The sequence below is a fragment of the Candoia aspera genome, chromosome 4 (genome assembly GCF_035149785.1).
Source record: "Candoia aspera isolate rCanAsp1 chromosome 4, rCanAsp1.hap2, whole genome shotgun sequence".
NCBI lineage: Eukaryota > Metazoa > Chordata > Lepidosauria > Squamata > Boidae > Candoia > Candoia aspera.
The window spans coordinates 23,804,663-23,829,670 of NC_086156.1; the positions used below are offsets into that span (position 1 = coordinate 23,804,663).

A 25,008-nucleotide genomic window follows, 5' to 3' on the forward strand; every position below is an offset into this window, starting at 1 on the left:
AGGAGTTGTGAGTCCAAAAGGACCTCCAGATCCAGAACCAAAGATGGTAAATTCCTAGATCCAGGTGGCCTAAAAACTCAAACCCACTCAGTGTTGCCAGGGTTGACCTGAAGCCTGTTGTTCCCCATTGAAACCCCTACAGCCTCCAGGCATTGGAACAGGACATTGGCAGCACCACTTACTTCACCAGGGGTGGAGATGTATAGCTGGATATCACCTTGCTAGTCAAAGACCATAATAAAGACATTTCTATTTCAATTTCAGTTACATCTTGCTTTATCTTAATTTTATTCTTTGTTTTCATACAATGTTACTGAAGGTGATAAATGTAATGCTTAATTTTATTTAATTTCCACAGTAAATCATTATTGAATATTAATCTCTTCATACTTGGAAGCAGTTTAGTCTTGATGCTTAAAGTTATGCAGCTGAATTTGACTGGATTTGGCTTACCTAAATCATACAGTGGCAGCTTTACCAAGTTACTTTAGATTAGATTATCATTATTTCATGAGATAGTATACATAGACATTTGAATATTTTTTTTCTCCCAGAGCCTACCAACTGTGCCTTTGTGAGAATTTTATGTACTGACATTTTACTAGTGCCCTTCACTCTGAAGTGCTTTCTTGTAAATGTCAGGAAACACTCAATGTAACAATTCCCATTACTTGAATACATGCAATACATCTTCTTGCAAAAATGAGCTCCAGAAAGTATACTCTGGCTTGTGAACAGAAAATGCACTAGGTAGTAGAGAAAAAAAATGTACGTAAGTTGTCTACAATAGTTACACTGGATTCAAAGAACTTGTTTGTGCATATGCTTAACCGGGCTATGGGAGAGGGGACAAGCATATTGTACAAACTGTATAACCTGTACAAATGAATGCCCAGGAGTTAGAATTAATCCAAGCCCCTCTGGTCTTGTATGGAGCCAACTTAATCCTCTTGTGCCACATAAACTATTTGCTGGAGTTAGTTGTCTCTCTTCTCTTCCGAGATTGTGATGACATTATAGAAGACTGTCTATAAGGAATAAATGCAGCTTCTTTCACCTCCCCAGCCCCCCCAAAAACACAGGTGTGAAAAGGGGACAGCAGGACCTCCCCTATTGTCAATTGCACAACCACAGGTCTTTTTTAAAAAAATAATAATAATCCCAGCCTATGGGCAAAAAACCAAAGGCAACAAATGGAGAAACAGTGACAGTTTTTCAGACTCCTTTTGGCAGCTGGAGTGACTAAAAATCTGGTGTATGACAGACCCAGATATCCTGTATCATGTGTTGCTAGTACCCAGAGATCAGTCTTGATGGGAGAAGGGGAGTGGTTTGGTTATCTGAGCAAACAAAGAATTCTTTCTACATGATGGTTGTAACCCTATATTTAATTACCTAGGAAAAGTCTCATTGAACTCAGTGAAATTTATTTCTGAGTAATCATTTTTAGAACAGTGCTATACATCTTTTCTACATTCCATTGTAATCAAAGTAAAAATGCCATTGTTTAGTCTCACTGATTTCAGTGGAACAAAATGCAGCTAATTTAATATGGATTATAAACCAAGTTTATAACTGTCTTCCAGAAGTTTTGTACTACAGTTCTTATAATCTTTTACAATTGGTCATGTTTCCTGAAGCTTTAGTCTGAAATGTACTATTAAATTATCATTGATTTAATAAGGTAGAGATGGCTTATTATGCAAATGACTAAGAAGAGTGTGTGTCTCTCTCTATTCACATCTTTTTTGAACGTAGTGGCTTAAGCTGCACATACTTTGTCTCTGCTGTGGGGTTTATTTGTTGGTTGTTTGTAAATCCAAGATAGGACTTAACATCAAAATACTATCAAATATTAATAGCAAGCTTTCGATCTAAAACATTTCTCATGAATTAAGCGAAATTTTAAGAATTTAGAAAGAATCTAGAAAGATTAATATGGTCTTAGCACAAATGACATAGAATTCAAAGAGTGAATTTCCATCATTTCATTGTTGGTTTCAGATCTGTAGGCTTTCCTTACTTTGGCAGAAATCTAGAGCAAACAGTGAGCAGCTAGTACTAGTTTTTGAAGTGTTACACACTGGGGACAGATTATCAAAGAATTTGAATGGGGATGTCAAAAGATTAAGATGTCTCTTTATATATTTTAATACTAATTCATCAGAAATACAGCAAGTAAGATGCTGTTCTTCAGCAGTCCTGCTTAAGATGAGATATTGGGATGATAAAAGTTGAAAGAGACACTGTATCTGTGTAGTAACTGAGTGAGCACAGAAGTGAAGAGACTGTACTCATCTTAAAGAACAGGGAGCCGCCATGGCAACATCTCTGCAGAATTATGCCTGAAATAAGCAGATGTAACTGAAAAAAGGAATACAATCATCAATGTTAGACTCTCTTATCAATTAAAAAATGTCAGTGAACAGCCCATATCAATTACAGTGGTAAAATATGGTCATGTATATGGGCTTAAGTAGATATTTCAGCTTTTCTTGATCTCAGCTTTGTATAGCATCACAGAGTATATTTGTGACTATGTAGGTATATATACTTGTTGCCTCTCTAATTTTTATCTGCCTTTGTTATAGATTAAGCTATGTGGATCATGCAGAGGATCTGGCTTCCAAATTACTCCAGTGTTTCCCAAAAAACAGATTGTCGGCACAGGCAGCTCTCAGCCATGAGTATTTCAGTGATCTTCCCCCACGGCTATGGGATCTAACTGACAGTGAGTATACCAAAATATCCAGATAGAATAAGAGTTTTCTGTATGAAAGAGGGAGGAAGAAGGAAAGAGAGGGAGAGACAAATGGGAAAAAATGGTTTCTCTCTTCCTTTCTGTGCTGTGCAATCTATAAGTAATTATCTTTATATTCAATTATGCATGTGATCAAGAGAATTATATGAGATGTCATAAAGAAAAAAGGGAGATAATTTACATATTTAGTGCTTTTTTACTTTATAACCTGCAGCCCTTGTTAAGTAGCTGCGGTATCCAGAACAATACTCTAATGTTGTTGGATTCTGAAACACTACTTCTATTTAAATTTCTGCAATAACTCTTTCTAAAAGGACTGAGAAATGCAAAGCAAAAATTTGGTTAATTTGTAAGATTTAATTCACTCTTTAAATTTACATTGGTAATGTTTTAATCTGTGTTTTGTTTGCATATTTAAAGTATGCATTATTAGCATCATAATAATATGGCTGGGGTTAGCGAGACTGCTGGTGATTCAGTTTGTGCTGCTGGGATGCCATGAAATTGGCTCATATCTTGTTTCTCCCCACCCCCTGGTGCTAAGGTAGAATGTTTGATGTGGGCCAGAACTGTTGGTGCTTCAATTCCCTAGTGCCCTAACAACCAGGAAACACACTGAGACAAGGAACTGGTCTCTAATATTTATTGCTAGTACTTAACAGGAATCCTAACAAACTGAAGAAGCGTGGGAAAACCCAGACATATAACCCCCAAGGGTTAAGGCGGTCCCGATCTGTGTCTCTTTGAATGGCTGAACAATTCATCAGTGCTACGCATGCGCTTGACAGTCTGGATGGGAGCCCCCTGCTCGCCATCCTTACTCATGACACCTAGGGTGCTTTGGCCTGGAGGAGGGAGATCTGGGGCAGTCCTCTGAAGAGGACCTGGAAAGATTTGGTGTGGGGCAGGTGGTCCCTGGCTGTGAGGTGCTTTTGAGTACCAGAAGATCTGCACTCCCTGCCCAGAGTCCAGGTAGTGGTCCTTAGGATGGCCTTGCTGTAAGGGATGGATGGGGCTGTGTGTGATTAGATGAGAGGCTGTAATAGATGTTTGGTGGTGTGAGTATGGGTAAATGGATGCCTTGACCTAGGAGGAAAATGTGAGAGATGAGAGGGATACGGGGAGAGGAGAGGGGGCAGGCAGGAGCATTGAAACTGTGATGGGCAGGGGAAAGATACTGAGGGCAAGCTTGGTAACATTGGACTCATTGGTTGAGAGTGATCCTGATGTCCAGTCCCTGGGATCTTCCCCTGGGATCAGGTTATTGGATCTTTAGTGGCCCTGGACCTGGCTGCTGCTGCTGAACTCCAGGTCAGTCTGCAAAAAATGTGTCCTCATCCACAATTTGACTGTGGATAAGGTGGCTGATCTGACTTGCATCACTGAGACCTGGGTGGGCCTTCTGGAGGCAGGGAGGTGTTTTCCTCTTACGAATGTGTCCATCAGGGTTTTGAGTCTGGCACCAGCCAAGATTCCAGGGGAGAGGCAATGGGGTCCAGACCACCATTTGTGAGGTACCTTGGGTGAAGTTGAGCTCTAAGGAATAGTTGGGATTGCTGCTGGTATACTGCCCTCCCTGCTGCCCAGCGTCATCCTTGCCTGAGCTGTTGGATTCTGTTGCTGGGCTGGCTGTAGAAACTCTGAAGGGCTGGTGGTACTCAGGGTTTACAGTTTGCAAGCCTGATGGTGTTGAGCCTGGGGCAGCCCAGGAGTTTGTGGCCTCTATGGCAACCACACATCTATCCCAAGTCATCATGAGCTTAACACATATTGGGGGCTGCATGTTAAATCTGGTTTTTGTCTCAGGGTAGTTGCATCTGATCTAATTTTGGAAGACATTGTTATTAGTCTGTTGCCATGGTCAGATCACTCACTGGTTGCTTTTCAGCTGGCAGGGGAGAGATGGCAATTGGGTCAGTCTGCCCCAGGTTCCTGAAAGACACAGCTGGGTTTCAGAGAGTGTTTGGAATTTTCCCTGAAGATCTAGTGGGCATTCTACCTGAGGCTTTGGTTGCCACAAGAATAAGTGAGCAGCAGAGGGCTTAGACCGTATTTTCCCTATACAGCCTCTCGCACGGATCCTTTGTTTTCTCAGGTGAGCTCCAGGAGATGAAATGCAAGACAAGACCAGAATGCTACTAGACTCCTTAGTAGAAGATTAAGAGTGAATCTAATTGAACATAGATAAGAACCCATATTAGGGCTTAACTCATGGTGATAAGGGCGGAGAAACCACATTATTTTTTTTCCCTTATTGTGTCTGCCAATAGCTGCCCTGCGGCCCTTCTTTAAGATGATCCGCTCCCCGCTGTGGAGGGATGGATCACAGGGCTACCTGCGGGGGCCACAGTGAAGAATATTCTTGCTATTTGGCAGATAAAGTTGCTCAAATTCACTCAGAGTTGGACGTGTAAAAAAGCTAGAAAATTTTGGATTCAAATACACACACTGATTCAGAGAATTTTAAAGATGAATGTACAATTGAGACCAGAGGATTTTCTTTTGGGATTGATGGATAAACAGTTGGAAAAAAGTCATGGAACTTGGTTTTTATATATGATAACTGCAGCAAGATTATTGTATGCACAAAGATGGAAAGACTTGGCCTTACCCACAATGGAGGAATGGTTGGTGAAGAAGATGGAACTTGCTAAGATAGCTGAATTGACTTCTTGCTGACTATTGCTAACTGGAAACCTCTTATGGACTTTTTGTGTAAAACAGAAAAAAATGGATTTATGATTTATGGTTTTGATGATTAGACAGTATAGATTATAGTAAGAAGTGAGTTATGCTGTAACCATAGAGAAAGAGGTAAATGTATAATTGTACATAAAACTGCTGTACAGAAGAACAGAAGCCACTTCTTTGTATCTTTTTTTTTCTTTTCTATTTTTCTTTTACATTTTTTCCTTTCTTGCACTTTTAGCTTTTTCTTTGATTTCTTTTTTTTTCTTTTTCTTTTTCTTTTCTTACTTTATATTAGTTTGTATTGGATTTTATCTTCCTTTTTAAAAATCTTTAATAAAATTATATATAAAAAAGATTTGCTCAGAGTTGGGCTCAAACTGGGTAGGTTGAGAAGAGTTGTCTGGAATGCACCTGTGCTTGTGGAGCAAGTTTGACTCTGTTATGCCTGAGAAAGTGGATAGGATCCTCCAGTCTGTTTGCTCAGCCACCTGTTCGTTAGATTCAGGCCTCTGACCAGAAGATTACCTGTGGTTGGGGCCATGCAATGATGTCTGCTTCTCTGTGTGAAGGGGTGGTCCCCTCAGCCTTGAAGGAGGCTGTAGTGCACCATCTCTTTAAGACACTATCACTGGACCCAACCATCCTGGACAATTTCCATCCAATCTCCAACCTTCTCTTTTTAAGGAAGTTGGTGGAGAGGTTAGTCAGGTTTCAGCTCCAGAAGACGGATTTTGGAGGAAGTGGATTATCTAGACTCTATGTTATTCTAAACCTGAACCAGAAAAGCAGAGTCAGGAAGGTCTTCCAGCAGACTGCAACAATAAACTAGGAAGGATGCATGAACTAACTGCTTACTTGGGTTATCCGTATATTCAGAAAGTAAAAATTACACATTCTTGTAAATTTATCAGTGAAAGGCTTTAAAGAAAGTTTCTTATTGATAAGAACTCCCAAATTATGGACCCCATAAAATACATCTGAAAATGATAGTCCTGAAAAGTAAAAGAAGCAAGAAGATGAAAAAGGACAACGATCAAGATTAAAAATGATATGCTTGGCCTTTTCCAAACTTAATGTTGGAACACCTACAGCTGGAGATTTGAATAAAGCAGTTGGAGAGAGAACAGCACACTACGTTATCCAAAACTGAAGCAGAAGTCTATGCCTCTTTGTCATCAATACAGAACATTGTTTGGTTCATTCCAGCGTTGTGAAGAAAATGGTACCCTATTATCTGCACACAGTCTATGCCTGGATGTCATCAATATAGAACACTCTTTGGTTTATTCCAGCATTAAGAGTCCCTCCTTGGGGGAGATGGGCGGTAACAAAATTTGAATAATAAATAAAAAATTATTTTAAAATGGTACCCTATTATCTGCACACAGTATCATTCTATATTTTCATTGTAATCTATAATGTATTTTTGAATATTCAGATAAGGGATGTGCCTAATTTAACACTTTGAGGAGGGGTGCTTCACTCCGTCTAATATGCTTTGCAATGTACCCACTTCAAATGGTTTACACAGCCTCATCCACAATTTGAAAATTTTCCCAAAGCACAATGCAATCAGATTTTTTCAAAATACCTCAGTACCATTTAACAAGTATCTTTTGGGGAGAAAAAAAACATTCGTTTAGTTTTCCATTTAGTCAGTGTAAAAAAACTAAATATAGGTTTACATATGAAGCCTGAATGCCGGTACATATTATTCTTCTAGGATTTCAGTAGTTTATGGATCCTATAGTAACATTTTTCAGTTAATATGGATTTATTACCAACTTGCCACTTAGTTATCAATTGGTGGTTAAGTCCAGTCCTATCAGGAAGCTAAATACCAACACATTATCACTGTACAGCAGGCTGCCAACAGAGACAGCCTTCTCCTAGTCATTAACAAGTGCAATGTATGCAGAACACCAGAGGGGAATTAAAACCACAAAAAATACCTCAGGGTGGTATTTTTAATATGAGAATTTAATTTGTAATTTCACAGATTAAGAATTTTGGCTGCATTAATCCTTTTATCAGCTCACAGCAGGTTATTTGCAGAAGCATAACCATAAGGCGATATTCATTGGCCGAAACATGTCTTTGCATAACATTAAACATCAGGAACAGTAAAACCTTTTGAAGGGGGAGAATAAAGATGAAAAATCATTATATTTTTAGGCAAGGTTCTGCTAAATGCCTCCAGTAAATTTCTGAGTTATAGAAACACTCTTTCTGTCTGTAGTAGATAATCAGTATAAAGCATAAATCAAGATGCAAGAAAGGACAATCCCGATATCAAACATTATAATAGTTTGCATTTGGTATGCATGCATAGAAATTGCAAACATGTTTTAAAAATTAGGGAAACATTAAGGAAAATATTATTAATATGATTTATATAGCTGATAGTGGTAATTTTTCCATGTATCTGAAGAGATTTCCGACTTAAATTATGTATTCATTTAAAATGTGTATTTATGTAATACAGCACAGAACAAATCAAAAGCTATTATTATTTCTTAGTAATTAAAATAGAAATATATAACTCAAGTTAGGAGCTACTAATCTTGCTTACTAATTAGAAACATAGATGGTGATTTTTCATATATTCAAGTTTTTATCTTGAAAAGAATGAATTTATTTATATATACTTTTCTCTCTTTTTTAATCTCTCCATCTTCCTCTTTTCCTCCCTCTCTCTCTCTTTTATACAGAGGTCTTGTGAAACCACTACAAGTAGGCAACTGTTATTTCCAGGAATAAAAATAATATAACATTTGCTGTAATAAAATTTTGATATGTTAAACTATTTAAGAAATTATTATGAGTTAGGATGCACTTTAATTATTACCCTCATGTGCAGCTGCTAGCAGACTAAGTAATCTGAATGATATTCACTGGACTGATCTCTACAGGAAGGTATAAAATATTAGGCTACTCATATTTATTCAATATAGATCTATGTAAAAAATATCTAGATGGAGAGGGAAAAATTGAATTTTTGTTAAAACTGTGTAGAAATATGACAGTTTTGTGTTAGGCAAAGGTAACGGCCACCAGAAGCATTTTATAACATCCAGTGCATACACTACTGCTGATCAACATTTTTTCTTTCTCATTATAATACAAAAGCTTTCTTTTTACTGTTACACATTGTGCCTAACTAGCTCATTGGGCTGACTCGTAACTTTTTTTCCCTCTCAGACAGACATTTCTTTCTGTTAAATATAGTATATGAGACTGAAACATACAAATAATCAGCCGGTAACATAAATATAAGGTATATTTTATAGTGTCTTGTGAATACCATCTTTCAAAAGCATGATATTCTATAACATTTAGAAGACAATATCTCTCTCTCTACATATTTTGAGCAAAAACTCTAATAATCCTTTGCCATCTGCATGCTGCAAAGACTGTAGGAATAAACTCAAAACATCTGGAGGAAACCAGGTTGTCTAGCATTACTTAAAGTGTCTAGTTACTAAAATAATATATTTTTAAAAATATTATCTCATAAAGTGGTCTCATTATGGGAAGTTGAAGGATATAGACAATCCACTTGCCTGGGGAAAAACATCTAAAAAGGAAATAGTATTAACTGATACCAGTCATATGCTAAATCAACTAAAGCAATACAATCCAACTCCATTTACAGTTTTTTTCATTAATTTGTATCGTTCACTTAGGAAGAGGCTTAGATGCATTTATATACTACTGACCTGCAAGAGCACAGTTTCACAAAGTGGAATGATGACATATTATGACATATTCATAATGACTTATTTTGTAAAATCTGAATTTCATGTTGGCTAAAATTTGTTCCATATCTTGAGAAGAACGTTTCTTACTTTCTTCAGTATTTGAATATGGGATTCTGTGCTGGTGTTAAGTGCTAAATTAATGCCCATCATACTTACCTATGCATTTTCCAAAGATTTGTTCAAGAACTTCTGGTTCCTATAGAATAGTTTTTTCCAGAGATAGAAGATAACATTTTATGTTTACATAATTTATGTTGGAATATCATCCATTTATGGAGCTTTAAAAAGAATAAGAAGAGGGGTTTATAACTGCAATAGAGACAAAAAAGGAGAGAGACAAAAAGCACCAGAGCACTACTTTTGTTCTTCATGAACAGAAGTATTAAAATGGAAGGAGTAAATTATAGCTGGAGAACAGGCAAAGAAATGGAAGAGAGATAGAACTCTGCTTGGGAGAAAGTTAACATGTTTGGAGATTAAGATGGAGGCAGGATAGAATAGTGTGGCTTGATGTTGATAGTTACTGGTAGTACTTGGTGAAGTCAGTGTCACTTGACTGCCCATTGTAGGCAAAAAAGAGAGAGATTTTAAAGTCAGAGATTGAAGAAGACAGGGGAGAGAAAACTGGAGGTAGCAGGACAAAAGGGTTATATAAATAGCTATTTTGAAATACCTAAAGTGATATGAAACAAGCAAGTCGCACCTGAAATGAGCATTGATGGAAACAATAGGGCACAATATACAGCATTAGTACAGAGATATGAAGGGATCTAGAGTCAAATGGAACACCCTATCAGACAGAATAAACTTCCACAGTGAAGAAGCAGTGGGAATGGAACTAGCAGAATTTAGATAGAAAGCCAGTACCACCATGACCTTCAGAATGAATTCCATGGGAGATAGTGAGGACTTTGAAGGAGGAGACAGCTTCAGTTTCACTGGGGCAAATAGCTGGAGAAACCAAGGAAGCAAAAGATAATGAATTGTGACTGGTGTCTTTGTGAGACATTTCAGAGGAATCCGCTGAAGAGAGTCGGGGGGTTGAGAGAAACAGCTAATGGGGATACGAGTAAGAATGAGTGTTTGTGTTATATTGATAGAAATGAGCATCAGACAGGTGGCAGATTCTTACAGCTTGCTTTAGGAACTTATTTTCTGAAGTCTCTCAGTTGGATCCTGTTTTGCTTCAGGCAAGCAATGATAGTAGGTCAGAACTGCAGTATTTGGAATCATGTGTTCTTTATTATAGTTCTGATACAATCCATAACTTTTGTTCTATGGAAAGCAGTAATGATGATCCATTGGGGTTGATCTTTTTCAGGAGAATATTTCCTTAGTTTTCTTGATCAAATTCCTATTTTAAATACTTAAAGAAAATTAAAATTAGAAAGGAATTTGGCTTATGCTAATGTATTGGCTTGAAGTTTGGTAGTACATTCATACCAAACAGAATCTGAAAAAGTTCTGGCTCACCATGAATGACCAGCATGCTAGTTCTAGTGATCTTTGCCCAAGACTTTTCAGTTCTGGACTAGTTTCTTCTGCATACAGAAACCCTGGAAAACTTTGCATTGAGCTGTCCCCAATATTTTACGCTTTTTCTTCTTTTTAAATTTCTTTAGGAGTTGTCAAGAAAGAACTTTATTTCTCCTCTCTAAAACTTAATAACCTGAAATATATTTTTCTTCACAGTGTCTTCTATTTTTTCTGTACCAAATGTAAGACTACAAGCAGAAGCTGGAGAAAGCACGAAAGCTTTTAGGAAAAACATTTATGGCAAAGGTCAATCACATGTTAAGCACTGAAGAGCGTTTTGATTTCCTACAAATAACTGAGGTAAATCTTACTAAAAAGTGTTTGTTTTTCAGTATGTTTTTTCTGCTTTGCCCTTGCTGCACAGTTTTTTTTTTAAAAAGTAAAAACCCTTTTCTTAATAGACAAGAGATTTTCCTACAAGTGTGAGTTTTATGTGCCAGCACTGAATCAATATATGAATAAAGATGTGTTACAGCCTTTAGGACTGATACACATATCAGCAATTCATAGACTTGGTAGGGGGTTTGTGGGTTTGTTTGTTTGTTTGTTTGTTTGTTTTGCACCCCTGGGAGTACAGTAAAAGCCTGATTTTATCCAAATTATCCAGTGTATTTGTATATGCATGGGTAGCCCTCACAAATCCCTACTTGGATAATTAAGGTGGCCATTTTGCTAAAAAGATTGACCATTCTACTTTAGAACAATTGGTTTTTCCCCGTTCTTTGGACTCAGGAGTGGATATGTGCAGTTATATTCCACCTACTAAAGGTGTTTTCTCAAGATGATTGTATAGTTTTCTTTCTTTTTATTACTACTATTTTCTATATTTATGCAAAGCCAATAAGCAACTTTTGCATATCTACAGTGTAAATATTTTACTTGCAATTCTAGGTATATAATGTCAAAGGAGAAAACAGGGTTGCCTAATAATTTCTGCCCTTACCAAACTCTAATTTCCAGGACTGGGAAGAGGCAGTACATGACTGGTTTTGTCCTGTTTCTGACTCAATAAACAGATACAGTCAGAGATCTTTTCTACATATGTCTGATGAATTTCAAGTAGATGAAACCAGTCACATACAGTACTGCCTCTGAGTGGTCAATATGAGTAAAAATACCACATAGAGTGTACAGTATACTGTGTAAAAATAGAGACCCCCCCCCAAAGAGGTATGCAGAAGTCATGTAAAACCTACATGAGGGCATGACATATGTAACATCCCTATCTCTTTGGTTTAAGGTGGACTATATATAATACTTTAAAGATAGCATTGGGAGGGAAAAGGCAATTACATTGGTGTGAAGTCATTGACTTTGTGGTATGCACCTTTTACTACGTTTGTGTTTGAGAATAAGTCACTTTGGTTGCTGTCTACTGTAGAAGAAGTGCCAATCAATATGGTGAATCATACTTTGGTATTTCTCTCTGCTCCAGAGAATTTGAGAGAAGTAGATGATAAAGTTTCTTCATATTGCTATGCAGGAACAGCAGTACCACCCAAAAGCGTATGTGACAGAAACCTATTGATACCCTAAATGCCTCGCTACAAGAAGGAATTTAGTTGGGAAGTACATTGGTTAAGGAAAAAATATCAATAGTGTAAGGCTTATAGGAGCAGATGATATCAGATTATGAATATATTAAGGTGTGTTAATGCTTTTCTTTAGTGCTTAAAATCAGTAGTCTTTTGATTTAAATGATGACAAGTCCTAAATTAGTCCTTCAGGAAAAAGTTGTGAAAAGTGAACTGCCCAGTTGAGAATGCCTGAAAAATTGTTCCTTAAATACATTATATTCATGTGGGTTGTGATAAGCTGAAATATAAAACATGAGCATTTCCTGTCAACTTTTGAATAAAATTCTCAGGACAATTTCTTGCAACCATAGAGGCTTAATATTAAAATGTAGTACCTTGACCAAAGAGGACAATTTCATGTTATTGATTCTTTTCCAGATTATCAGATTACTTGTTTCTCATTTATTGAATAGAATATAAGTGGTTTCTGTTAAAAGATGCTTTTTCCAGTACTTGAACTGCAGTATGTATTTAATTTTTAAGGTTTACTAGGTACTTGATAGTAATAGGACTCAGATTGAGTTACAAGATAAACACAAATAAAAGTTATGTAAATTCACTTTAAAATAGCACAGTAATACTATTAAAATAGCAATTATTTAAAAGCATCAGAGGTTTATATGCAGAGGAGCAGTGTAAAAATAAGAGGACTTAAAAGTCTGAAAGAGGAAAAATCTTTGCTTGGAGCAGAAAAGTTAATGAAATAGATTCCAGGTAGATGGGAGATGTAGATGATATTCCATTACTGGACTAGAGAGATTACTGAATAGGCTACCTGAGTGCCTCAACATGAAAGGTGATACCATTATTCTTCTCTTCATTTTATTACAATTTAAAACATTTCTCTTTTTTCTTTTTGGAGTAGACAGAGGCAGAGTGATGGTTGATTGTCTCACATGGACATCTCTGGCAATTAGAACATTTTCCTTAAATCTATGAAGAGTGGATCTAAATTGCCGCATACATATGGCCACTCCCTTTGCTTGCTCTGTTTTGTCAATGGCTATTTTGTAGACACTCTCTGCACTGCTATAGTCTTGCCAAGCAAGAGTGCCACAATTATTACCCAGGTTTCAGGGATTTATATGCGAACAAGGCCTTCAGGCTTCATCTGAAGTGGCAACTGCTCATTGTAGTAATTTAAATGGGAGGTCGTGGATCAGGGAAGCCAGGCTACCTTCATCCAAGTTTCATTGTATCTAGGGAGCATGGCTGAGCTGGAAAAATGCACAGAGTACCTCAAAGAAAACTTTAAGTTTTATTGACAAACATGGATCTCCACACATTCCCAAGTAACAAATGTAGTCCTTTAGCGCCAAGCTGGGTAACCTGAACTTTGAGGAAAACATGCAGCCCTAAGCCTAATTTTATACTGCCCTTGATCTAATTTCACAAGACCTTGGTAAGCAATCTATTCAGATCTTTTGTAAAAATAATCTATTCCATCCTGACAGCTTGGGAGAAAGAAAAGCAAAAGAAGAAAAAGGAGGCATCAGAAAGAGAGAGAGGATAGGCAGCCCATGCAGTTCAGTCATGAAGTTTCCAACAGCCTTGGGAATATGGCCTTTGATTAAAGGAAAAAGAAAACAAATTGAATAATATGTACATGGACAGCTGTCACTAACAGTACCTCAGGCTTGTCTGGGTTCAATGCATTGGCATTACCAGTTCAGCACTGTGGCCAAACAGTGGTTAAGAATTTCCACTGTTTTACCTGCATCAGACGAAAAAGAGAAAAGTGGTACAGTATGTCATTAACATACTGATAGCACTGCAGTCTAAATCTCCAGATTACTTCACTTAGGCTTTTTCTCCTCATGTGGCAAAAAATTATGATATAACTGCTGTTCTCCTCTTTTAGAAGCCATGACTTGGCTTCAAGACCAGAGGTATACACACAAAAAGATCAGTTTAAAAGTTCCAGAGTCTTCCAGAGCTCAAACCAAAATGGCCCTGGAGGACTCTGTCCATGGAAGGATGCGTGTGCCTGCACCAGCCTGAAATGGTGAATAGGTGCCAGGTTGATTTCAAATGATCTGTGAACTACATCAGATTATACGGTAAAAATGCTGTGGCTTGTTGCCTACATGTGGGGGGAAACCCTACTTTAAAATTAGAACACTCTCTAGTTCAATACTCTGCCACTTAGTGGCCAAACTAATGAATCCTGAAAGCTCGTAAAGATTGACAGGCATGCAGCAGCCCCTTTTCACTGTTAGTGTCTAACAGCTGGTATTTTTAGTATGCCCCCTGTGATCCAGAGGTAAATAGCTATTTTGATTACTCAATTCTTTGTGAATCTGTCTTGTAAAACCATTTCTAAACATAGCCACATGCTATGTCAAGGAATACAACAATTCTTTCATGCTCCAATATTTCTTTCCCACCAACACTCATTCTACATACGGACAAAGACAGTTTTTAGTGCCCAACCCCATCTAAATCCTAATTGAAATTGATCTAGGAAATGTTCCTCATTCAAAATGTCTGGACCCTCTGACTTAGGATTTGCCACTTATCTATAATTATATCTTCTGGTTACAACATGGTGTCTCCCTCCCCGCCCCCCCCCCCCCACTGTGAAACAGTCTGTCTACCATCTTCTTTAAGAAGAATGGAATGATTTATTTCCCGACATTAAGAGGATTATATAACCTCTTATGCCAAGCCTGATATATCTTCCTCATTGGGAATCTACAGTTAATTCTCCAGCCAGATGAGCCCTTGCAGTTTGGGGATGCTGTATATAGAATGTGGCTGAGTGAGAGTGCCAGGCATGTGTTAGAAACTGCTTTTGGCACTACTGATGACAAGCAGTAGCACACTTCCCCAGGGTCAGATTAAAAGAAAAGATTATTCTTTATATATTCATTTTACTACTACAGAGATTACAATGAATCATTCAGACATGGGACTTATTCTTTTAAAGAAAATTACAGTGGCAGGACTTCTCCTTTCCCTCAAACAGTACCCTATGTATCTAAGCAACAAGATATCTGATGATACTAAATGTCTAATTGTATAATCACTGAAAAACATTCCATGAAAATGCATAATAATGATTATGCCTTCAATAATAAACAAGCAGTTCATTATACTGTAATGTTCACATTTATATTGGTTAGACTTAGTACAAATATATAAATAAACCTTTTAAACAGTTGTAGTTAAAGTGAACCATAGTTACATTTTGTACCAGTAAGTTTTGGGTTGCTTTACAAACCAGTGATGGCAATTTAAAAGCAGCCTACAAAGTAATGATGGCAGCTTGTTGGAAACATAGAGGCAGTCATCAGATGTCAAGTTGCTCCAATTATTTTGCACATTTCTTTACAGCGAGCCATTACAATTTTACAAATTCAAAATCAATCTGTCTTCACAACTCACTCATTAACATCTTCATTGATTTATTAATCCTTGTTTTTCCTCTAGCAGTGTCTCCATGCTCATCTTTTTAGCTTCACCATTGGAAACATAAATCTTTTGCAATAAATTTTGTCTGTATGTTCAAAACTATTGTGACATATCACAAAAGAATTTATGTAAGGTCAAGTGTTTGATGTCTGAAACATATATTTGGAAGATTATTTTCTTTTCTCATTGCCTCAGTGTTCCTAAAGTCTAGCTTCCTGTATGCCAAATTAGGAATCTTTCAAGAATGATGTGAGAATGCATTTAGGTTGATAAGCCTAAGATTTTAGTTCTGTCAGTAGCAATGGATCTTAATATAGTAATTGCTTTACTAATTTCTTACTTATAAAAATTTGCTAGCTTTTAATGGCAACGGTTTTGTATAGGCTTAATCTGGCAACAGTTTTGTATAGGCTTAATCTCAGAGAAAAAATATTTCATGCAATTTTTCATCCATGCTTTATACATTTTTTCTATAACCTATTTTCTGCAGAATAAAAAGCACTTTGGTAGCAACAGGAAAAGGCCTTAGATAGCTCTTTCTTTATAATTAAAATTACAACCTGAGTGAGTACACTAATAAAAGATAGATTAGTAATTATTGAAAAACGCATTCTACATGGGGCTGTCCTTGAAGAGCATTCAGAAGCTTCAGCTGGTACAGAATGCAGCTGCCTGGGTTGTAAATAGTGTGGGCTACTTGGCTCATGTAACACCGTTGCTTAGGGGCTCTATTGGTTGCCGGTGTGGTTCCAGATGCAATTCAGTGTGCTGGTTGCCACCTTTAAAGCCCTTCATGGCTTGGGACTGGGTTACCTGAGGGACCATCTTTTCCCAGTTGTTTCTACCTGTCCAATCTGGTCCAGCAGGATGGGCATGTTCCAGGTCCCATAAGTCGAGGAATGTCAGCTGGCAGGGGCCAGGAGATACGCCTTTTCTGCCCTAGAGCCTGCCCTCTGGAATATCCTCTCTTCTGAGATTAGAATGGCCCTGAACCTTTTGGCTTTTCAGAAGGCCTTGAAGACCTGGCTTTGTGCCTGGGCCTGGGGTCCTGAGTGTGTGAAGGGCCCCATTTCCTGGTTGTGCTGACACCAACGGCTTTTAATATTTCTTGGCTGCTATTTGTATTTAATTTGTATTTAATTTTGGTGAGGGTACTGTTTTAGTTGTTTAACTGTTTTTATGATTGTTAGCTGCCCAGAGTCACTGGTTTGAGATAGGCGGCTATATAAATTGAAGGAAGGAAGGAAGGAAGGAAGGAATCCTCTTTGAAACAAAGGGTAAAATAAATTCAAAAAAGTTTTATGACATCTAATAGATAAATAGACATTGTGTTATACATTTTATGCATGATAACCAGCTGTATTGTATTTGTGGTTTTATCCATAGTATGCAAGAAAAAAAAATAAAATATATAGCCTGTATCATAAAATATGAGCACCAGCTTCATTTTTATTTAGAAGAATGCCTTTGGACTCCACATACCCAGGGAAGGGAAAAGGGGGAAAGTGTCCTGAGAGGTAGTAAGAGTCACTGTGGAAAGCTAGAAGAAGAAAGCAACCTCATCAGTTTGCCTTTTGGTAATCGGTGTTTATGACTGATCATATCTGCCATAACATCCATTTTAATATTCCCATAAACATGCTCTAAAAATTCCAAGTGGATGGATGGCTGTTGATAGACAACACATCTGTCCTCTGTGAAGACAAAGTATTACTGAAGCCTTCCCTAAAACTGTGTACAGTCAACAAAAGTCTCATGCAGGAACTTTTAACTGCCTGCTTACTCAGCTTTGCTTTTAGACTGCAGTATAAAATCATTAAGTTGCTAATGAAGAAGGCAATAAATGATGCAGAAGGAGCCCAGAATCCAGCAACATCTGTAGGGGATCAAGATAAGCAAGATGGCAGCATGATCAAAGCCCTACCCCTTTGTGGATTCAATTGCCAGTCATCTGCCCTGTGTCCAACTCCTAAATGCAATTAGTGAATTACTCAGGAGTTTCCTCCCACTTTATTAGCTCCAGAAGGCTTCCTTGACAATGGCGGAGCTGTAAATCACAGATCTGAAACTCATGGTTTGGCTCAAATTTTCAGATAACTTGAGAGAAGACTCACAGACCTGGTAGAGAAAAATTAAGCCAATCATGGTGCTCCATGTTGAAGCAGACCTCCACAAAATGGAGTAACATCTTCATTGCTTTAAAATAAATCTCGACTCATAAATCTGACCTCTCAATTTTTGATAATTATCAGAACTCCTAGAAAAAGCATAGAAATTGCTGCAGTATGGCTTTTCTGAATAATTGCTAGCCTTGCTACAATTAAGCCAAGGTAAAAGCTTAGAAAAAGGGTTTTAGACATGGAACCTCAAGTTAAACATAGCAAAATCTCTTGTTAATTCTTGTTAAAGGAAATTTAATGGATTATTTTAAACCAGTTTGGTATTTAGATCAGCTAGCAATTCCTAAATATTATGGAGCCTTTACGTTGCTGTGTTTTGATGTCCTAACTACAGCTGTTCTAGCAGGCAAATACTGTATAAGAAAACTTATTATAATACAAGAAACTGCCCCTATGGAGGTAGACCCCTAGGTGTTATGCCCTTTTACACTTGTTTTCTGTGTAGACATCCAAAATAAGTTAACAGTGCCCATTAACTTTCACTGGCTTCCTGACAAATATATTTATTTATTTTATTATATATTTATTAAGCAAATTTATATGGCTATCCATCTTAACCAATATTGCTCTAGGTGGTTTACAGAAATAAAAGCAGAAAATACAAAAACAACCAATTAAAAAAATAAAGTTTATGTTCAACATGTTGCTTGTTGTCAGGCTTCAAGAAAAACTGCAGAATATGTCAGTTTAACCTGCAGAATATGTCAGAAATTAGCAGCAACTACATGCTTGCTCAAGACTACTTTCAGTGGGTGCCTTACTCAATATCACTGCCATCAATCCTTGCCCCTAATTCCATTAATTAACTTTATTTTTCTTGTGTTAATATTGCTATATGGTGTGCAATATACATTAATGTTACTGTTATTTTGGTCTGTAACCATGATAATAGTGTCCAACTAGTTTTAAGTATGCTCATTGCCACAGAAAGGTAGGGGACCTCTATAATTTATATATGAAGGAGGTATATGTATGTGTGTGTGTGTGTGTATACACACACACACATACACATACATACACACTGTGTATATATTCATTCACTCACTCACTCATTCACTCACTCACATTTTGGAAATACAGTGATGTGGTAGACTAACCAACATTCTATTTTTGTATTAATTGTGGACTTCTGTATCTTGATTCTCTAAATAAAATACTACTTTATTTCAATTCCCAAACAAATGTGGGTAGAGGAACAATATGGATGTATACTAATCAATTAGTTGCGTATGTTTAGTGGGCAAAATAATTACCATTCTGACTGGCAAATCTACTAAAGATGTTTAAAATACTTTAAGTCAATCATTATGAACATTTGGATACTATTTCCAAATATTCGTAATGCTTGGTTTAAAGTATTTTAAGTTCTGAGTTAACTATTTTGCATATACTTCAATAGGTTGTCTAGGCTTGAAAACCAAGCCAGATCTGCCCTATTAATACTTGGATAGGAAATTATTAGACAACACCAGGCTGTAAAATAGCAAATTCAAAAAAACTTTGAAAAAGATATGACTTCCTTACTGTTGTCAAGAATTCATGCCACCAGGATTAGAGCTCAACTCAATGGAGATGTTATCTTTTAGTCTGCATATGTAGACAACATTACATTGGGCAGTATCAGAAGTATTATCCTGGTATTCCTTTAGTTACATTTACTAGTGTTACTTGCTCACCTCTGGCTTTGTAAATGGTTTAAAGAAGTCTTTGAAGCAACCCTGTGTAACTACATTATTTTTTTTAATCAAGTTGTATGCACACCATAATCTAGCAGTATCTTTGCCAAAATGTATTGAAAAGTCATTTTAATTTTTCACCTCTGTTTTATTTAACCTTTGTGTGTCATCATTGCTGAACCATCAGACAGCTTAGATATTGTGCCATTTGTTCCCAATTTAGTCATTCAATCAAAACAGCAAAGAAAGCTGTATTGTACAGAGTTTTTTATACTCACCTGTATATGACTGCTTTGTTTAATTATATTAGCATCTGTGGTGTTTTTCTTCAGAATTTTCAAATTTTCAAAACTAAACATGTATATAATGGAAGACATTATAACTATGAGTGGTATAATTAAAAGCTTGATCAGCTTTTTAAAAATATACCTTTGGAACTGTTGAGTGAAAATAAACACTGTATGTATTTGTATTGTAATTGAAAAAATGAAATTATACATTTTGAACAGGTATTGCGTAAATCATAATTCATTGGACACCATCTTCCCCAATTATATTTACTTGTGGTTTTTTAATGATGCTTTAAATAATTAACTGAAGCTGCATCTGCATAAATTAGCACCAGTAGAAAAGGCTTATATTACATAGATTTGGTGGCCAGCTGAAAGTAATCTGGGTATTAGAATCTAATGACAGCACTTGTTAAATTTAGCTAAAATTACTGCATGCAATTTTAAAAATGTTCAGAAGGAGTGTTTGATCTCATGGGCTGCTTTATTTTGGCTATTAGCATTTGTAAAACCTTGATTTCGAATTAGCAGCAGCAGAACAGTTTCAAGTATGTATTGTTACTGTCTTTTTGTTTGCTTCAAAGGCATTAAACCAGCAGAAAAACATCCTAAATAAAATACATGTAAAATGTAGCTACGCTCTTTTATCTTGAAGCACAGGTTTATTTGCTATGGTTATTTGCAAAGAAGATGAAATTTCACATTGTATTAAGATGTGCAGATGTGATGCCATCAGTGGATCCAGTATTGTTATGCAAGGGAAATTGATGACTTACTGATTATACAGACATTTATGAGATTCTTGCCTACATAAGCCTAGGTCTTGGAACAAGAACCACACTCCAGAATGCTTTAGCTTTTGAATTAGATGAATATTTTTCAGCAATTTATATGGCTTTTACATGGCTGTTTTCTGCCAGTTCCCACATTCCTAATGCAGAATATATGTATGCTAGTAATCAACAAGAAGCGTTTTCCAGTAGAAGTTAGAAATGTAGAAGTTTCTTAGGAGATTTCAGTGTCACATAGTTTAGGTAAATTCCAAGGTCCCTTCCAACAATATGAACCCACAATTCTAATATCAAAAAATACTATTTAAGTTAGAGAGACCATTGGACTGATTCAGCGTGAGGCACCTTTATATAGTTTGGATTATAAATACTTTAGGGCCCTGCTTCTTCTGTATTGGTTGCTACTGAATTTTTGAAGTTTCACAAAACAAAAATATTTTAAAAATCAAAGACTTTTTCTCAGTCACATTAGCATCAGTGTAATGATGTATGAATAATACTTGTGCAGAATTTAAAGGAATATTTCTTTTTCTTTTTTTAAACTATCCTGTATGACTGCTCTTGAGTTTAGGGTACCAAAGATGAATTTTCCTGTTGTATTCTATGATTCACTCTAGAATAGAAGGAGTTTCCCATTTAAAAAATCTTTTTGATAAGCTAATAATCTTTTTGAGCATTGAAGACAGTTGTAATTGAAATGGGGTGATAGTCTAGAATGGCACTAAAGTACATTGGGGACAATGTGTTAATAACAATACTAAAAGGAGAAGCAAAAAAAAAATATTCTAAATGGTTCTGTTTCTCCCACAGATTGCTACCTCTCCTTTAGGATTAATTTATCACATGATCCCATGACTAGTCTTTGTCTGCAGAGAGGGGGAGGCTGTGAAATCATTGAAGGAGAAAACTGAAGTTAACAAAGCAGTTGGTTTTAGTTTTGACACATAGATTGTAGCCTATGGCGACAGCAAAAATTGTTGTACAGGATGATAATTTACAGCAGTTTGAAAATTAAGTAATTTTTACTTTTGGTGGAGTTCTGGAAAAGAATGTTTGCTGTAAGTAGTTGGAACTATATCTAAAAATTATTTTGGTATGTAAGAAATTAGAAAATATTTACAGCTGTTATACTGTGTACAATGAGTGAAGCAGTTCATGAAACAAAGAAAACTAAACACTCTAAAGACTGACACAGTTCAGCTATCTGATAACTATGCAACACCCACTGTGTTTAATAGGGAATTAAATGTTCTTAGCTGCAGGGAGAATCTCTTCTATCAGTGAAGATATATTTAAACAGCAGTTCAATCAAATTTATTTTATTAGATCAATTTATAATAAATTATTTGTCTCCTCATGAAATTAAAATAATGGTAACAGTCCAGTTTTATGAGGAGAAACATGCAATTCTGAATCTTGAATTAAAATGGTCAGCTCTTGCCGTTGTTGATATTTTATGGTGAACCATAGGACCTACATGTAACAGCCTTTATAGTTTACCCTTCATGAATTGGTTCCAGACATCCAGAATACATGCAATGGTAGCAATGAAGAAAAATCTATTCTGACAGCAGTTTCTACTAGTTGATCAAAGTTTTGTTTCAGTACACTCACTGAAATCATTAGGACTTAGAACATTGCTTTCAGTTAGTTTATTCTGACTATGTCTGTATACAAGCTACATTTCGCGATTCTGATGCAACTGTTAACGTCTGAGCGGCATTTTGGTTCTATTTCTATATTACTTGATAATCATTCTTAATAGAACACAATAATAGCATGGCAGATACTGACATGAAAGAACAATTGGATTCAAAATTGTACCTATATAACTGCCAGGTGATGCAAAGACTCCATATTTTGTATTGTAATTCCTGTGGAATTTATTTCTGTTTTTTTTTTTTATTGTCATTTTTAATAAGGACTTTCCAACTATATTGGAATTGTTTAATAAAAAAGGGAAGCATATATAATTCTGGTCTGCTAAAGTTTCATGTGTTTTCTGATTAACAAAATTGTGTATCGTAGTTAAGGTGGGTGTGAGTGTGTGTGTGTGTGTATGTACTTATTTTTATGGTATACCCACAATTTCCCTGCAAATCTACAGGGATGTTTAGCCTCAAACATTCATACTAACATGCTTAATTCTTAATGTAATTTTGTAAAGAAAACCAGTTGACAATACAGCTTTGTGAGAACTGCATACTGATGATGACAGAGAAAAGAGACGTATTTTTGTATTTATATGGCAGATTTATTTGTCTTGGTTTTAAAAAGCACAACTCAGGAGTGTTGCTTTGACATGATCTCAAAATGGAAAGAAATCCTTAATTATAAAGATTCAATTCTGTCCTAATTTTCCCACCAGTTTTTCAATGTTTCAGCTGCCTCTGAGACTTAAAATATTCTCATTAGGTAGCTGCAAAGGCAGCTTGCTTGTCTATTCCCTCATTCTCTTACTAGCTTTTCTTTTCTTTCTGTTTCTTTCTTTTTTCTCCTGCCTTGGGAGTGACTGTGAAGATCATTTGCTGGAATGATTGGCAGGTTAGAGGATTCAATGAGATGAGTTCCTCTTAGTGCAGGTCAAAAAGGCTAGTTAGCAAGAGCTGTTGAAAAATGCCAGCAGCATTCAAAATGGGAAATGTCATGACTTCGAGGCAGGGGGTGCCACCTGGAACAGAAAGCCCCCAGCTCATTAGCAAGTTACAGGATGCATGCTTAACTGGAGGGAGCAAGAAAAAGGAAAGAGAATGCCCAATTGAGAAAATTATTGTGAAGTGGAATTGATTTCATGTATAATTTGTTTATCACTAGAGGGGACAAATGCTGCCCATCTGACATATGGAGAGGACTGTGTATGAAACAATTTAGCCTAATCTCTAGATTGAGTTCTTGATTTAAAGAATGCAAGTTTCTTTCTTGCAAATTGGAAATGATCTGGTCATGTTGTATTAATTATGCCTGACACACTTGCAAATGGTGTATCTTTGCAGGTGTAGCAATTCAGCACACACTTGTATATATGGGTTGCATTTGTTATAAAGTGGGGAGATGTAAGAATTTATGTATCTAATATTTCCCCCTTATTTTGGCTGAGCTGAAAAGAAAAATCCATCTCTGTCATAGACTGAATAAAAAAACCAACTTAGATTTATTTTAGTGGGTAGATAGTAGCTTGCTTAAAACCAGAGCACCATTTCTGACTTATTGTATAATGTTTTACTGTTTTCATTTTTTTTCCAGTAATGATTGTAGACTTTAGAGCCTGGTAAAAGCAATTAAATGTAACAGTCCCCTAAGTGATAATACCATATCTTGTCAGTTACTCCTACCAGTATGTATGTTTTTTAAAAAGTATGTTTGGGTTAAATTTGGATATTAATTGCAGGCGGTGCTGTAATAGCATTAATCTAAATTGAATTTGGTTTATAACTATAAAGTTTAGCCTAAACAAAGTGGATCTAATCCTAACCTGTGCCTGAATTCCTAAATGGAGGACTTCCATTTTGGATCAGTTGGCTTTCTCTCTCCACTCCCCCCATATACATATATTCTCAGAGTGCATGACAGGGATTTTAACTGGAGGTATCAGAGGATTGACCATGTGACTGAATGCAAATCACATGGTCAATCATTGACCTTAGCCCCTTCTAGACATTTTGTTCTGCACTGTAGTCATTTCCAGTAATGCAGAATAACAATGGAGAGAGACAGCTTTCAGCTTTCATTTCAGCAGATTCCTGTGTTTGGCAAAAATGACATTGGCTGCAAGAAGAAAATAATGCAACAGACTGCAGAGCATATGGCTAACCTGATTAGGTGTTTATTAGCCAAGAAACCACATTGTTGTACTCAGGGCTTAAATATAGATGAAGATATGTTTAAAATGTCAGAAATGGTATTGTAATAGACCACAATACTTCTCATCAAGATGGATGAATCATTAAAAGCCCACATGTACTGACAAATGACAAGAGGATTGTGGCTCCCATCTTTTTTCAATTCTCTGCATTCTAAGAAAAGAAGAACAATTTGCTTGGGACTCCTCCCTCTGATTGCCCTCTTATGGTTTGTGGAAGAAGCCTACCATCTTTGAGAAACTTGATGAGCAGACCAGCATGTGACATGCTATGGGAAGAGGGAAAAAAGCAGCATTCGCTTTTCCCTGAGCAAATTGTTCATTCATCTATTTGTCACTTCTTGCTTTGGGATTCCTTCTTTTTAAAGTTGTTTTTCTCCTGACCTGCTCACTCATTCCTGCAGCTGTAGTTCCTCTCTCCTATTCTTTGACAGTTGAAATCTTACCATTGTACATGTGTCATCATTTGCCT

General features: G+C 36.5%; 1 protein-coding gene across 2 annotated transcripts in view; it reads left to right on the top strand.

Annotated features, from left to right (window-relative positions):
• CDK14 (cyclin dependent kinase 14) overlaps nucleotides 1-25,008 on the top strand; it is a 239,519-nt gene that overhangs the window by 183,604 nt on the left and 30,907 nt on the right. For both annotated transcript variants that reach the window (XM_063303604.1, XM_063303605.1), the window contains exons 12-13: nucleotides 2,592-2,731; nucleotides 10,906-11,049. In XM_063303604.1, the coding sequence (XP_063159674.1) occupies nucleotides 2,592-2,731; nucleotides 10,906-11,018 (253 nt within the window). In that variant the 3' untranslated portion in view covers nucleotides 11,019-11,049. The remainder of the gene's footprint in view (nucleotides 1-2,591; nucleotides 2,732-10,905; nucleotides 11,050-25,008) is intronic.